Consider the following 17,236-nt stretch of genomic DNA (forward strand, 5'->3'; position numbering starts at 1 on the left):
ACTGGTCTAGATTCATGAATAACCGGCCATGACTTCGTGGGAACCTCGGCCAAGCCGCGCACTGGTAAGGAAAGTTTGGTCGGGCTTGGTTTGGTGACAACTGCCTGTCGCATTTAATCGGCACACTACTTTAGATTGACTGGTTCCCGACTCAATTGTCATGGCATATATACCAAGCCATAAGATGCCGGTAACTAGTAACGAATTCGGCATTCTGATTGGTCCATCACTTTTTTGTTGCTTGTTCTATTTCCCTTGGTTACCTGACGGCAGCGTTTACGCCCGTGGCTGTTCAGGGGTTTCCTTTTACTTTCCAAAGTTGGGTGAATAAAAAACTGTTTCTTTTGCATAGAAACAGCAAAAAATGCCAGAAACATCTCAAATATGTAAGTATAAGCATGCACGAGCGGAACTTTGAATGTTTTCAAATTACGTCGGAATCCCGGCCCAATGGAACGACTTACTAGTTACCTGCATCCTACTTGCCATTCGCAAGGGACGCCGAGAACCAGCGATTACTTTTAAAAAGTGGACACATAGTCCCAATTATGAAATGTACATATCGTTAATTCTGTCAGATCCACAAACAAGAAGAATAGTCCCACCATACTCCTAACCATTGTTGCCACATCCCCGTCGTAGAGGGCTTGGTTATATACAATATGACGTTTATAGTATGCCTGCTTCAGATTTCGTAACCGAGCAGTTTCTTTTCGGGTGTTCATCATTTTCATTCCCACTGGACACCCTACTGACTGTTGGATTTCCATTTTTGCGGCTAGTTCTTTTACTGCACACTGGACATATATATCACCTAGCAATACAGACTCGGAACAAATCGGCACTATCGATATTACCAAGTAATAAAAATGTCGACTAAATATCAGTATCAATATTACCCAGCATTCTACATCTTTATTATGCAGCAACTAAATACCTATATAAATATTATTTATAAATATTATATATAAAATAATATTTTTACCCAGCAGTGCATTTTATAAACTAAATATCAATATCCACTAATGCGCTTTTATTATCAAATGACAGTGACTGACAGAAAAAAGGTCAGAGACGCGTGTTGAATGAAAGAATAATGCACTTGTACGTGGCGTGCGATGCGTTCGTCGCATGGGACCCTACATGGGACACATAGAAACATGATGTGACACGACGACTGCCCTTTAAACACTACGTAGTTAATCGTGTGCGGCACATGTGCCTGGCTGGCACCATGGTCGCCATTATCTACAACTGAATGTAAGCACACGTGTTCCGCTGAGCGACGTAATACTTATTGCAATGTACATAACCAGTTCAACCTAAAGTGTCACGTGTTACCAGATGGCATACCATTGAGTATTCAATTAGAATTCTTATATATAGCACCCGATTAAAACAATCACGTATTCTAATATTGCATTACACTGTGCAGTCTATGTCACGCGTCGTTTGATGTTTAGAAAAAAAAAAATCTCCCCTTTCCGATAATGGTTTGTCCCAATAGATATTGACTCAAGAATAACTGTATTAATCATGCTTCAATTGCACGGCGTGCTTAGTCTGGCCTGGAAACAAGAAGACTCGACATCCTAGACGACAGAAACCAAGACGATATCCTAACACCATGTCTAACGCCAATATCAAGTCGGCTCTCGGGGAGCAGATGAAGAAATTCACAGAATATTACGACTCTGGCGATTTCGAGAATTTAAAAGAATTGTTCACTGAAGATTGCAAAATGATGGCACCGGGTAAAGAGGTACAATATGGTAGAGAAGGTGAGTTGTCTCCATCTATTTTTAAATTTCGCTCCAAATAAAGCAGTGTCCTTGTTAGATTTCGGAATAAATTGGATGTGTGGGTGAATCACAGTTAAATTTTCCCGGGAATTGATTTCTCTTTAAATCCCCGAAGTCTAAAGCGGCCAGCGCAAATAACGAGTTTAAAGACGTATACTGCACACATCACTGCACATTGCCAATCACGTTTCCGTCTAGAAAAGCCAATATGAAACAGTGTGCACGTTGCCATCTGTTATTGTAAGTTCCAGACACCAATATACAGACCCATTCAACCGTCCATTCTATACTGATATTTGTTTTCAGTTTTCAAACCATCACATATTACGGGTGTTAAAAAAACGCACATATGACAATGCTTCAAAATAAAACTCGTGGTTATAAAATAAACGCCAGACGCCCCAAGCGCAGTTCTGTATATTTTTTACTGTGGCATAATATTGATATCGATATACCAGTGTGAACGTGACGCGTGAGAGTGGTGGTAATCTGTATCCAAAGCAGCACCGGACACTCTTTGTTCTTGCAATAGGAAGTCCTACTGTGTCCTAGACAGATAGAATCGCTAATCAGCAGGCCTGGTATGCCTACATATGCCACCATGACAGTGCGTCTAAACCAATGTCAAATCGAAAAATAAAAAAACAAACAAAAAAAACAGTCCGAATCATAATGATTACGTACATAAAAAAAACACCTTAGGAACCCCACTTGGACTGGGCTCTACTTGAATCTAATTTGCCTTGTGGCGTTTGATTAAAAGAAGAGGGAGCCTCGTCTGTCATTCATCGGTTTTGCTTAGCAATGACTGATGAATAATTCGTGATGCTATGCGTGTTCACAATCATCATCGATCACGCTAATGTAACGCTAATGGACGTAGCTAGGATGTCAGCGTATTGGGTTGTGTACGTACTGACTCATCTGCTGTGTAATCTTCTGAAGAGCACGTTGCAATTAACTTTTCCTGAACTGCAAATCTGTCGTGAGAATACACAACTTTGAGTGTTATTCTCCAAGGTATCACTACGGCATGTGCGCGTATATCGATTACAAGCCACGCGTTCGTTGAAAGGTCGTCGAACTCGTAATCAACTTTTATACTAAAATTACCGGCGTTTGGTAACACGGTTGTATTCCTGTTATGTCATTCTACACTCGCCGTGGCTGGGATACGTCGCTCTTTATGCGCCCACCCATTGGCACTACTTGAGATTGCATACGTGCTTTAGCGAACAAGGATCATTCGCGACGTTGAGTGGTCCCGACCGATATCTGAAATTCCGTAATAGATATTGCAATATACATCGCGGTTACTAGTACGATGTTCCGTTTCCTAGAACGTGTTTGCTTTATTTACCTATAACTGACTGAAACATCTGGATATTCCATCGATTCATAAAATGATAACTAAGAACATAGAAACTAGGATCTCGTGCACGTATCAACTATCGGGGTTGTTACGGAATTGCTATTTTACTAGCGGTTCGCCACATTATTCCTAGAAGCTGCAGATTTCTGAAACTGCAGTAGGACGTCGTACGCTTCACTGAATTGTTGATGGACACATTCCCGGCGCCGGTATGCTAATATGTTCATCCGCCGGCGTAGCTGCCTGAGAGGCGTATCTAATGTCTCCGAATCGAATATATTTGCCTCTGAAATTATTTTACTCAGTGATTTATCAATAAACAGCGAAGGACTCTTCCAAATTGTAACTATGAAACTTCTTTTCATGTGACGTAGTGCTCAGTGGTTTATGCTCAGATAACAAAACGAACGGGTATTTTTTTTTCAGATACCATAGCTGTACTGCAGGGAATGAAGTCCGATGGTGTAGAAACAATGACATTCGAATTTGAAGAAGTTGGCAACATTAGCGGCGATGAATTCGTGTTTGATCGCAGTAAATACACCATGTTCAAATCGGACGGCTCGGTCATTGTAGTCGGCAAGTATTTAGCCATCTGGAAGAAGGTAGCGGACAAATACTGCTTGTACACTCCGTGTTTTAACATGAACGTGAAATAAGAGGTGTGTTCGTGGAATCGCGACGCTTATATTGTCATCGAGGCGGCGGCGTCTACACCTCCCGGTGCCGTCGAACGATATGTCCGGCACCTGTTTAAGATTGAGTAGAATCATGGCATAGTACTATTATATGTGTATGCATTGCTTTTTAGCTGAAACGTGTCATTATCGTGAATGAGGGGAACGTAATGAAATAAAAATTCTGCTGCTATTTGACAGATCGTTTATATTTGTTAAATGCTTCGTCTATAAAGGTAAACACTCCCGGGAGTATTTACCTGAAAAATGGCATGGACATGCCGCTAGCATATTTCAGGCAGCCAAAATTAGATAAACGACAATTTTCTTTAACATGTACACCCGTTCTCAGACTAAAGGTTCTTTTTTCACATTAGTGATGAACTACATTTTTTATACCGTAATTAACGAATTTTATGTCTTGAATGGAGCTTTTTTTTTATAATTTCAAAGATGACACACTTGCTGGAGAGGACTCCGGGCCAAAGTGGGCTAACTTTTAGGCAAAACAAACATGCACTTATAATATAAACTTATAGGGAATGAATTACACCAAGAAATAATACTCGAAGAAATATAAAGGGCAAATTATCTACAGATCTTGAACCAGGATAATACTACTATTAATACTAATACTATACCATTCACCATGGCATGCCACAATACCATATGACTTATTATTTGGAAATAAATTTTGACTCGATTATATTTTCTGGATACTATCACCTAACTACATACGCTAAAACATTGCATCATAATATATATATATATATACAGTAAGGTAATGTAGTGTGGTGTATGTTGTGTGCAGTGGTGTTGTGTGGCGTGACGTGGTGTGGCGTGGCGCGGTGTGGCGTAAGCGTTGTGTGGTATGGCGTGGCGCGGTGTATTGTGGCGTGGCATACCACGGTGGCGTTGTGTGGTGTGACGTGACGTGGCCTGGTGTGGTGTGGTGTGGCGTGGTGTTGTGTTGTGTTGTGTGGCGCGGCTCAGCGTGGCGTGGCGGCGTATGCACATTAAAAACGTGTGCAGCTACGTGTCGAAACTGCATATCGTAATACAGACATGAATCCTTTTCTGCATGCATCTGCACAGGAAGCATGTTTTTCTTGGGTTTATCTTGGGTTATCGTCGTTTTTCAAAATAAGTGGCGTTTTTAGCGTTTAAAGTGTCACGATGCGAAATATACACGTGGTATGTAAATTGCAATGTGAAATGCAAACACGCGCCACAAGAATACGAGGTGATTGTACATTACGTACACGCGATGATCCACGATGATCTACTGAATGATTATACACGACTCCATGTGACAAAAGGACTTATCAACTGCAATAGCAGGGCTGATATATTCGCAACTTTTTTACGAGGGGATAAATAATCGAAAGTACGCACCCGCATTTACATATCAAATCGCATACATCAAAGCGCATAATTTGCATATTTGCACGTGACTAATGATGAGCAGGCAATAATATCATCGAAATAAAGCTCAGTTATATTTAGTTTTTAATGTGTGTGTTCTAGTTACTAGGACGCGCCGAATGCGCTTTTTCAAACACGTCATATTTGGTCTGATAAAACTGAATTAATGTATAAAAAAAAGATACATAATTTGCAGATACATTATTCAGCTGGATTTTAATTATCATGTCAGGAAATAAATTGAATTTCCGATTATTACTCGCACATATTGTCATAATGAATTTTCAAAAATGGCCTCATTATATTAGTATATTGGTTACACACAGATGTATGGACTCGCTTTTGCTGTTACACGTCGGTTTAGACTTTTTTTTTTAGAAATGTTTTTGTTTGTTTTGTTTTTTACTGTAAATCTCAGTGTTACTGAACTCCTTCGATCGACATGAAGGTTGCGCAATAAACCTCCGAAACAATGTTATTGAAACAGACAACTCTGTTTCGTTGTGTTGTTATTGTCATTTTGAATATACAAACACAGATCAAAACTTTACCTACACCCATTGACGTCACAATGATTTTGTCACCAGAGGGCGCGGCCTATATAAATATTTTATTGTCCAAATGCATTGTATTGACCCCCATCGCTAATGACTCCTTGTTTCTATTTCTGTATGTTAACGACTCGTGTAATTTGACACTGCAGTGACCCATAACAATTACTGGCATTCTCCGACGCTCTTGGAGGGTAGTATAAAGGCAACGCGTACTGTTTGTTAGTTTAGCCGCAGTTTGGCATGCTAAACTTTTTCAGCTATCCGTTCAGAAAGGCCGTCATCACGTGACAACAAGACAGCCATAGTGTGTGTTCGAAATACGTGGAATATCGGGTATTATTTTAATTAAATAGTTTTCCCTCCGGTCATTTTTCTCCATTTTTGCGTTGATTCTTCAGATACGAGAACAGCTATCAACAATAAGAACACGCACTGACTCGGAACACGCACCACAGTGTTGATTCTCAGTAGACCTCGTACAGAATTGAGGTCGCCGCTAACCATATTAGACCAATTACCTTATCAAGTTGCGTTTAATGACCCCCTCCCTATCGAGCCTATATGTTAACCAATTCGAGTGCGAATTGAATTTGACAGAGACATGTAACACGGTGTGTTGTCATTGGTTGCTCTTTCCGTGGGGTCTCAACGCTTCGGTGGGCTACAGCACAAATACTAGTTTCCCTTTTAGTTTTGAGCTAGTGCATTTTATTTCACAATGATCGATGTTACTGTAATCGTTCTTTTTTCTTTCAACATATGTGTATGTGTGGATTTTTTTAAAAATTTCTTTATTTATTTTCTTACAATTTTCTCTTTTCAGAATATTTGTTTTCACATCTCCCCATCGTCCCCAAGACTTTCTAATGGCCAACCCCTAATTAAGTAGTTAGAAGTACAAGTTAGAGGCGAAGTACGCCCACAGCGGCTGGAATTAACGGCAATGATACAATGTTACCCACCAGAGTCTACCACCGGTTCAATTGTAAAGATAATACTCATTATGAACAGCAACATTTTATGAAATATGCAGTCAATTCTCAGTCTTTTGAATACAAATGTGTGAGTCATTAGACGCATTGCATCACGGGAAAGGGTCGACATATTAAACAATTGCATAACACATGCAGAACTAATATCAATTTGTTAGAGGTTGTCCAAAATATGTTGAAACATTTGAGTAAGTGCAAATGTTAATTTTATTCCTCAGCTCCTGAGAGCGAGGTTAATTGTAGATATGTTGGCGATCGCCGCTGTGTCTGCGGAAGTACTATGGGAGATTGCATGATGGAAGTGAAAAGTATTTTGATCAGTAAAATAATTTTAGAAAAGTGAAAACTAAAGTGACTGTGAAATAAAGGTTGGTTTTAAATATTAAATATCATGACATTTGGATGTAATAATGAAAGGAAATTGAACTGGTATGAAAGGGCAGTAAATGTAGCCGGAACGCAAGGTCAGAATCCGGGGTGAAAATACGTCACAATACATCCATCAAGGCGGCTGCAAAGTGTCAACAACCATGGATGAGGTAAAAGACTTTGTTTGCAGTTTGCGTGAATGGCCAGGGAGAAAAATTCTTGCAAATTCTGTGCTTCAGTAACAGTATTTGCTTCTTCTTTTTTTTTGTGCAATGGAAATTAATACAAGAAATGCTGCCAATAAACATGTCCTTCTAGTACACAAAACAACCCTGGGACGTTTATCTTGTGAAATTGGGAAGACGAACATCCCCTGGGACAGTCGTTGTTAAACAATAGACATGCTTCGCCAGGGTATCATGTTTATTTTGATTATTTGAAGATGGAAACTGCTGTTTTATGGAAGAGCAAAGTTCAATGTCATTGGCACAGTAATGACGTTTTTAGAGGGGTGACGAGTATTCGCCGTGACTCCAGACTTCTCATTTGGGTTCTGTCACCAAACTGTACGTTTTGACGACTCGTATGCACTTCTGGGACTTGTAATAATTTTCTGGAAACTACATACTTTTTTAGCAAATCACATATTTTCCTTATTAACTGTTCATAGTTTTTATTTTCAGTTTTATTGTTCATAATTATTTACAGTAATAACATATTTTTCCGATTGTGTGCATGACAGCTTTGCCCACACACAATAAGACAGGATGATATGTCCGGATATGTGTGAGTATGTTTCATGGATTAATACTTAGGTGACTCCTTTGCTTCAATTCCAACTACATCTCTGGAATATCACTTGCTGTTTATCATCCATATTTTGATATCTCACAATGTGTCGATTGCGTATCTGGAAATTCTAACTACTATTTTGCAGAATTTGACCAGCCTTGCTTTTACCAGTCATTTAAGTCAACTCCCATATTGTCCTTCACAGTGAAGGGTAATGCAGATATATTGTAAATTACACAGAGGTAACACTACAGTACATTTCCCTTCACATTCCCTTGTATTACATAACAATCTTTGAGCTGAGGCAGTTCTACAACCATCACCAGTTCTCTTGTTATATCTTAAATATACTGCCACTTGATATAGCTTTCTAAAAACGTGAGGCAAAGATCGGCTCACCGTAGTATTAAAGCGGGAGGATCGTCACCTGCGCACGCGCGGGAATTGAGTCCCAAGCGACGATAACAACACACGCTAAAAACGCAAAAGCTCATGGGTAGACGCTTGTTTGTGAACAATGACACGTTATGGCCATCTGCTGACGCATGCGCAGGTGACGACTCCCCAGCTTTAAGACATAAATAAGACATAATATATAACTTGGTGATTACATTTTCTTTACCATTCTGCGCAAAACATCGTTCACTGTGCGTGTTTGTACTGTAGAACACAAAATGTGTCGACACCGGAAGCTCGAGAATTAAGTTAGAAGGATAATTACAGTTATTACAAAAGTAATAAAATAATACGTGATCTTGTAGTAGACGTGCCATTTGTTGAGTGAGTCACGTGGGACAAACGGGTTAAGTTGTATGTTCGATATATGACCCTGCTTCATTTTTTTTACATATCAACACAATCCCATGTCACATATATTTAATTTTGCTTACGTAATGCAACGTAGAATTTCCATGGTTACTGTCCTATCCGAGAAAAAGACGAATTTAAACTTTTTTTGCAGCAGACCATACTTAAACAGTTATCGCCGTAGGGGGCGCACCAGTACAAACTGTGGCGATTGGACGATTGAGACACGGAAACGACAATCATTAAAAATGTAAGAGTGGTTACCATGATTGAATAATCATACCTAGTGAACGATCTTTGACAGGATAAAATATCTGTTCTGAAAATGTGATGCCCGGCAAAATGTCTATATCACATCTTTTGCCAAATTGCATCCTCCTAAAATGCAAATATCTGTGTTTCCGTTTATTATGTAAATTTTCTTTCGATGAGATGGCAAATTCAGTAAATCTTGTTCGTTGTGTAGAAATTGTTGCGAGAGGTCGACAGCATCAGAAGGGAACGTGAAAAATGTCTGAGATTCCATCCCTTTCGGATTCGAACCCTCGCCCCACTGTACTGGTAACTTGCAAGTGGGAAGAGTATTACCTCGGCTATTACATTTCCAGATGCTGACCGGAATTGTTTCCCACGTACAAACTGCACACAATTTAAACTAATTCGCTGAGCTACGGAGCGTCTGAATCGATGTCAAGAACTTGAATCAATTGGACCGATTCACAGAAGCACACTAGAGGGCGCATAACGTGTAACGACTGAAACAGGTGTTTTCAGCATATATGCTACAGGAAGATCCTTGCATTTAGTGCTTCTCGCGTGCATTCGAGGCGCAAAGTGTTGGCTCATCTCAAAACTCCGACCAACTACATTCCTGTGTTGTTCATAGTCGACAGTAAATATTCACAACGAGTACAGAAAACAGTATGTTAACCAGCGCATATTAGTTCCCACTAATAACATTAGCACATCATGACAGCCAGGGTACGTCAGGCGGAATGTGCCTAATTGTTCGTATATTGAGCGCATCGAAGCTCAGTCCCTTCAAAGCCTCCCATCTATAGCTGGGGCCCTTATCATCAAGTGTATGAACACAGTACATAAAGCGCTATTTTTTTTTTCAACACAGCGTAGGAGCAAACTAAAGTATGTCGAGACAATTGGTCAGCTGATCATGAAATTCGAGCGTATTGAGCATTTGATAATGCAAGTACTATGAAAGTTGATTAACTCACAAATAAATATACATTGAGGGCAAACACTGTGAGTTGCGTCATGGCGCAGCAAGCCAAAAGAGGACGATAACTAGTAATTCATTGTTCTATTTCCCATGGTTAAAGGGTGCTCAAGAATGTAAAAATTGGGTTCAAATAATGCAAGATAGATAAAAACATGTGATTTCTAATATTAGTTGATATAGTACATTTCATTATATATTACCATGAACTAAAAGTGCTAGATTTAATAATAAACAGTTTTTTTTTTCAGTTTTTCAACAAAAGACTACTGAACAGTGTGGCGCAAACACATATTTAGTTTACGGTGAATCAAAATCTTATCAAAATCTAATCAAAATCACCGGCATGCAGTATCATACTGTAACAATATTTAAAACAAACTGTATTTTCGTCATTTTTTTCATCAGATTAACTCGATGTGAACCCGGATCAGAGTATCGTTTCGGTTACTATGCTATCTCTACTTTCGTATGAAATTACCGCTTACATGTCAAATTATTTCATCAACATAGAAATGTGAGGTCGTACCCCCGCCGCGTTTGCTATTGCATGTCGAGAAAACGTATAGTAACCACCGGGAAAATTAAGCGACTGCAAATCATATACTAGCCTGGGAGATGACCACAACATCACGTGGTTTTCAGCTAATAAACATAAACAGCAATCCCGGACGTCAATTAAGAAAGCATAGCGTACAAAGGAAATATCTAGATATACAATAACCTGTTGGTATTTTGGCGTTTTGTCATTGCTCCCTGTGTCAAAAAAACATATCTCAATATACATTTCAGCATTTTTGCCCCGTCACAGGGTGAAATGAAATGATACATTAGTCGGTGATCGATGCTTACTGTGATGATCAAGATAACATCTGCGCAATGATGAGTTGATGACACTGTTTGACGCATGCGCTGTCACAAGATTCTATCGAGAGCCAGTGTTGACCCCAGACGTACTAGTACTCGTACTTGATTGGTCAGCACAGTACTAAGAGTAGCTGCTCAGTTCGTGGAGATATTTGAACCTCAGAAATATCACAGATTTAGAGTGAGCGAGAAGTTTGAAGGTTATATCTCGATACCAAGATCATAGATCTTTCAGAATGACGACCACAATGGCGACACAACGTGCTAATAATAATGTGTCTGTGATTGGTTCAAAGCTGAAAATATGAGTCATTTCCTTGCGATTGGATAGTGCAACTTTAGAGGATGGATGTTATGTCAGAATCTTTTAAATTTATTGTTTTTATTTAATTTAGAAACAATCATAGTTTTTTAACATAACTACGTAGCTCTCCAAGTTAAGATTCAAGTTGTATTAAACTTCCTATATGTTAAGAGTTTGTTTTTCTGAGTGAAAACGGCGTGCCATTAACGTTGTCTATTTCTTGTTGCCATTGGATTGGTTCTCCCAATTAATTAGCTGTTTATGATTGTAACTTTCAAATAGCTACAGGGAAGATTTTTTTAAGTACAAGGTACTTTTTCATATTTTACGGGGAATGCTTCTTTTAATAGTCTGTTGAGTTTTGATTAGTTTTGATATAATGTTATATGGTTTTGCTGGGAATTGAATAAAACGGTTGGGGGTGCGTTTGTTGGATAGTGGCCACTGCCGCTGTTCTGCTTGTAGACTACTTTATACTTAACCTATAGTGTTGCCATGGACCCAGGAGTTTGGAGGTTCGTGGTGTTAATGAGCTTCATCCCGAGAAATAATACCCGGGGTAAAGACAATAAAGAATATTCATTACTAGGAGACGCATACACATTCAGAAACCCGGTATCATAGATTACATTCTTGCAAATTAACTAACAGCGGACCACTCCTAAATAACGGAAAGTGATAAATCGACAATTCTATAACGATAAAAAGGTTTCAAAGCTTCGTCGGAGCTTCTGTATTACAATATTGTGAGTAAATATTAATTACACAATCGTATTCTTCCATATCTGAACTTTCTAAAATATTGCCATAGTTACATTTATATTTGGAGGAGAATTCCCAAATTTAACTACTACTCTCCCTTAACATTTTCACCACCAGACTTTTTTCTTACATTCTTCAATATTTCTGAAAATAAACTCTAATTCGAGTTGATTTTCAGTTTTTATTAAATAAATTTTTGTCCCAATCTTCTGAAGGAAAGTGTAGACTTTAAACGGGACAATTTTGCGATTTTTTGACGAAAGGAGAGAACTGGTGGTGAAAAGGTTGATAAAATTCAAGCTGATCGACTGCCTGTGACGAATGCATCAAACGAACCCTTGAAAGAATCAAATGCAAAACTGTTAATACACAACTCAACACAAAATCGTATTGCACATTAGAAACTAAGACATAGGCAAAGTCATACACATTTTCACATTCTAAAAACAATAATAAATTTGCATTGGATAAAATAAATATTCAAATATTAGTTCTTTGTGAATGAAAATGAAGACATATGACCAAACATTCCTGAAGATTAAGATATGTGAGTCCGTTCTAGGAATGAATTGGGGACGAAGAACATTTAATAATGCCATGTTCGGTACATAGTTTACACGGGAAACAACTTACTAAAAGCATGTACCCGTTAATCTCTACTAGAAGCTATATGTAAAATAATTTCATGTACTTAAAAAACTATGGCAATTTGTGATCAGGTAATACTGTCAACATGTTTCGTTGTCATGGTTTTTGTCTTGATTGATTGTTCACTTGAGTTCTATATTTTTGTAATCCGATTGTGTATTTTTACGATGTTGTGTAACCATTGTGATTTCTTCTGAGGAGTTTTAAATACTTTTAATAAAGTTAAATTAAAATGGACTTTAATATCGGCTGACAATATCATAAAATCAAAAACAATGCTTTTATTTATCTATTATAGATGCGTTGTTGACGAAAACACTTTTTAAGATTCTTGTTCGAAACTCCATTCTGTAGACTAACTTGAACTATGATTCATCATGAACTAAACATGTTGCATTTGCATAACAAGCAGTATTTGTTATATGAAAATTCAACACTACTGATACGCATGCGCTAAAAGAACAGCGTTTTCAATGATTCACGATAAATCACGGTCTATTTCTCTATCAATGCACAGAACTACTAATCAAAGGTAAGAAACAACTCTCATTCGCTAAGATTATCAGAGGTATGTAAGTACAAATATAGAAATTTCAAACTTAATTTACAATATTGGAAGCACGTCTCCAATACGCACATATGCAAATATCATCAAATCATTAAGATATGTCTTTTTTGACAATCAATACATACATTTAAACATAATAGAGCAAATTGGCATTCACAAATATAACATCTGCCATAATTGTATAAATGCGACCAAAATAGTAGTATGTAATACTAGGTTCGAAGCAGCTGTTAGTATTTGGCATAAGAATGATATCAAAATAGTAGCATGTATAATTCAGTTATCGGGAGTTGTTAATATTCAATATACTAGAATTGGTACCAGAAAAGTAACAAAAAAGGTCATGTATAATTTTGTTCGAGAAAGCTTATAATATTCGATATAGGAATGATACCCAAATAGTAGAATATATTATTTTGTTCGAGAGAGCTATTAATATTCGATATAGGAATGGTACCAAAATAGTAGAATATATTATTTTGCTTGAAGGAGCTATTAATATTCGATATAGGAATGGTACCGAAATAGTAGAATATATTATTTTGCTCGAGGGAACTATTAATACTCGATATAGGAATGGTACCAATTGAAAATAGTAGAATATATTATTTTGTTCGAGGGAGCTATTAATATTCGATATAGGAATGGTACCAAAATAGTAGAACATATTATTTTGCTCGAGGGAGCTATTAATATGCGATATAGGAATGGTACCAAAATATTAGTATGTATTATTTAGTTCGAAGAAGCTGTTATTATTCGATTCGTATTTTCCCATGGTGCAATGCAGGACATTAACTCAAACAATCTTGATACAAACAATGCACGTACGTAACGTGCTTCATAGCGATAGCTGCGCAAGTCTCTGACTGTACACAACAGTAATTCCTCCTAGTGCTCAATGCCAACAATCCGCACTGACTGAAACTCAACTGGCCGCATAGCATTGGAATTACATGGGGAAATAACTCACGGGATAATATAAATAATGCTATACAAGAGAACCGGTGATGGATGTGAACCATCACTGCCTCAGCACAAATATTGTTGTGCAATGCAAGGGAATGTAAAGGGAAATGTACTGTAGTGTTACCTCTGTGTAATTTACAATATATCTGAATTAACCTTCCCTGTAAAGGACAATATTGGAGTTGACTTAAATGACTGGTAGAAGCAAGGCTGGTAAGATTTTGCGAAATAGTAGTTAGTTAGAATTACCAGACACGCAATCGACACATTGTGGGATATCGAAATATGGATGATAAACAGCAAGTGATGTTTCAAGAAATATAGTTGGAATTGAAACAAAGGAGTGTCCTATTAATCCATGAAACGTAATCACACATATCAGTGACAAATCCGTACATATCATCCTGTCTTATTGTGTGTGGGGCAAAGCTGTCATGCACACAATCATAATAACTGGAAATGGTTTCAGAACGGAAACATGTTTTATTGCTGTAAATAATTATGAACAATAAAAACTGAAATTTAGAAAAAACTATGAACAATTAATAATGAAAATATGTGATTTGCTGTACAGTTTTCAGAAAATTATTACAAGTCCCAGAAGTATTGGGGCAGCCAATTTGCAAACTCGCTAGCGAATTGGTTAACTGTTTGGGTTTTGACTCGATGTTACCACAACGAATCGTTTGGATGTGAACATTTAATTTTATCCCTGATTTGTAGGAAACTGTTTCTCAACTTGTCTCTATATTTGGTTTCAATCAGTGTTCAAGATGGCTTCCCCCATATAAATTATTCGTACTACTTTTACATTATCACGCCTCGCATGACAAAGCAAATCGTCCAGATGACTCCAGACACGTACCAGGCCAAGTAAAAACATTCCATGTCACCCAAAGCAATATAGACTCGCCCAGAGTCGGCGCCATCGAGATTCGAAAGCCAACTGTTTAGTCAAAACTCAAGCAGTTAACCAAGTCCCTAGCGATTTTGCAAATATGCTGCCCCAATACTTCTGAGAACTTCCTTGTAACAAAACCATGGCATTTATAAAAGGCACAGTGCTGATATTCACTTCGAGTATATCTGAAATATATTCTTACAGTTGCATACGACTCGTCAAAACGTACAGTTTGGTGACAGTTGGGAATGATACCAAGATTTAACAATTTCTTGAGAACATCGCTATGTTCTTTTAACACATGAAACGGATGTGCATAGGTCGAATTTTGTATAGTTTCAAGCACCCTTATATATTTTGATAATAAACCCCTCATTCACATTGTGCAAATACAAACAAGACATTAAACTTCCCTGGCAGTAACATGTAAGTCTTGTATAAACCCAATGAAAAGTCCGGAGTCAGGGCGAATACTACTAGCGAGCCACCCCTCTAAAAACGTCATTACTGTGGCCAATGACAGTGAACTTTGCTCTTCCATAAAGCAGCAGTTTCCATCTTCCAATAATCAAAATGTCCTGGGAAATCATGTCTACAAGGACACGTCTTTTGGCAGCATTTCTTGTATTATTTTCTATTGCACAAAAAAGCAGCAAATACGGTTACTGAGCACAGAATTTGCATGAATTTTTCTCTCCGGCCTTTCACGCAAACTGCAAATCAAGTCTCTCACCGCATCCATAGTTATTGACACTTTAATTTGCAACCGCCTTGATGGATATATTGTGACGTATTTTGATCCCCGAAATCTGACCTTGCATTGTGGCTACATTTACTGCCGTTTCATGACACCAGTTCAATTTCCCTTCATTATTACATCCCGATTCCACGATATTTAATATTTAAAACCAACCTTTATTTCACAGTAACTCTAGTTTTCACTTTTCTAAAATTATTTTACTAATCAAAAGACCTTTCATTGCCATCATGCAATCTCCCATAGTACTTCCTTAGGCGATCGCCAACCTCGCTCTCAGTGGCTGCGAAATAACATTTATAAAGAAAGTACGACATGTGTGATTAGCTGGCACAAATGATTCGGGCGGAAATGATTCAAAGTGTCAATGACCTCGAATATCATTATACTTTCATACGCTCATGAAAAATGCAACAGAAAATTTCATAATAAGCGTTTCGCGACAAGTTTCACCATGAACCAACTTATTTTTAATCTGTGGTTTATGACGACCAATCGAGTTTGAAAACTTCACATTTGGATTTACTGTTTGGTAGGAGTATTTAATGTCAATCTATATTATCCGCCATGACACTGGATCACTGGTGCATATATTTCATAATTCCTTCTACGTAAATCACAGTATACTGGAGATTAATACCGAACTATAAATTTACTTGGTAATAGATATTCAAAACAAATATTTGGGTATGTACAAGTCCCCTGCGCGCCAGATATACAGGTTATCAACGTCCAAGAAAACCTCGCGTCAGCATCCTAGTCGTAAACATTTGAGTAACTGAGAAAAATTGAAGTAAACTACGATAAAATCGTTAAATAACTGAAGAAAATCTGCCAACTAGGCTTAACTTAATGACACGGTATCCGCCGATAGAGGGCGCGAATAAAAATTATCGACGAGTCTGCGTTGTACTCTTGAAATTTTCTCAAAAACTGCTCGAACGAAAACGATTTTTTTGCATGAATCGAGTGAAATTAACCAATTGAAATACTTTTCTGGGAACTTTCGCCGTTTATTTATTTTAAGAGTGACTCACATGTAAACTAAAACAAACACATATCATGTTTATTTGCTGTTTTTTCACAGGGAGCCCAGGAACTATAATCAACTTTACGCACTCCCTATGAGCGGGGGGGGGGTATCGGCTGGTATCTAGTGTAAGAAATAGACAAGGGATGAAGGCTCCAGCGAGCTCATATTTTTTAAACTGGAAAACACAAACGAACAGAACGAAAAATAAAATCTCTAAAAAATACCAGGTTGAAGAATATTAGTTGCTCTTTCAAATTTCGCCAAAGCTTCACGTATATTTTACCTATATCTGCAGAATAAATCAAGAAAACTACACAAATTGACTCCATTTATTAAGAACTAACGCACATTTTTATTTTAAAAAGTCACATTTTGGTAATTATTTCAAATTTGGGACGGTGAA

At 37.8% G+C, this 17,236-nt stretch overlaps 1 protein-coding gene across 1 annotated transcript; it reads left to right on the forward strand.

Annotated features, from left to right (window-relative positions):
• Positions 1–1,533: 1,533 nt before the first annotated feature.
• LOC100368484 (uncharacterized) lies at positions 1,534–4,058 on the forward strand. The gene is made up of 2 exons (XM_002737376.4): positions 1,534–1,781; positions 3,601–4,058. Exons 1-2 carry the CDS (start codon positions 1,628–1,630, stop codon positions 3,831–3,833), a joined length of 387 nt encoding a protein of 128 aa, XP_002737422.1. The 5' UTR covers positions 1,534–1,627; the 3' UTR covers positions 3,834–4,058.
• Positions 4,059–17,236: the final 13,178 nt, after the last annotated feature.

The sequence above is a fragment of the Saccoglossus kowalevskii genome, chromosome 6, assembly GCF_978046115.1.
Source record: "Saccoglossus kowalevskii chromosome 6, keSacKowa6.1, whole genome shotgun sequence".
Taxonomy (NCBI): domain Eukaryota; kingdom Metazoa; phylum Hemichordata; class Enteropneusta; family Harrimaniidae; genus Saccoglossus; species Saccoglossus kowalevskii.

Coding starts and splice junctions, on each gene's coding strand:
- LOC100368484 (XM_002737376.4), top strand. CDS start 1,628: ATGTCTAACGCCAATATCAAGTCGGCTCTCGGGGAGCAGATGAAGAAA. Junction 1,782..3,600: donor GGTACAATATGGTAGAGAAG/GTGAGTTGTCTC, acceptor TTTTTTTTTCAG/ATACCATAGCTGTACTGCAG.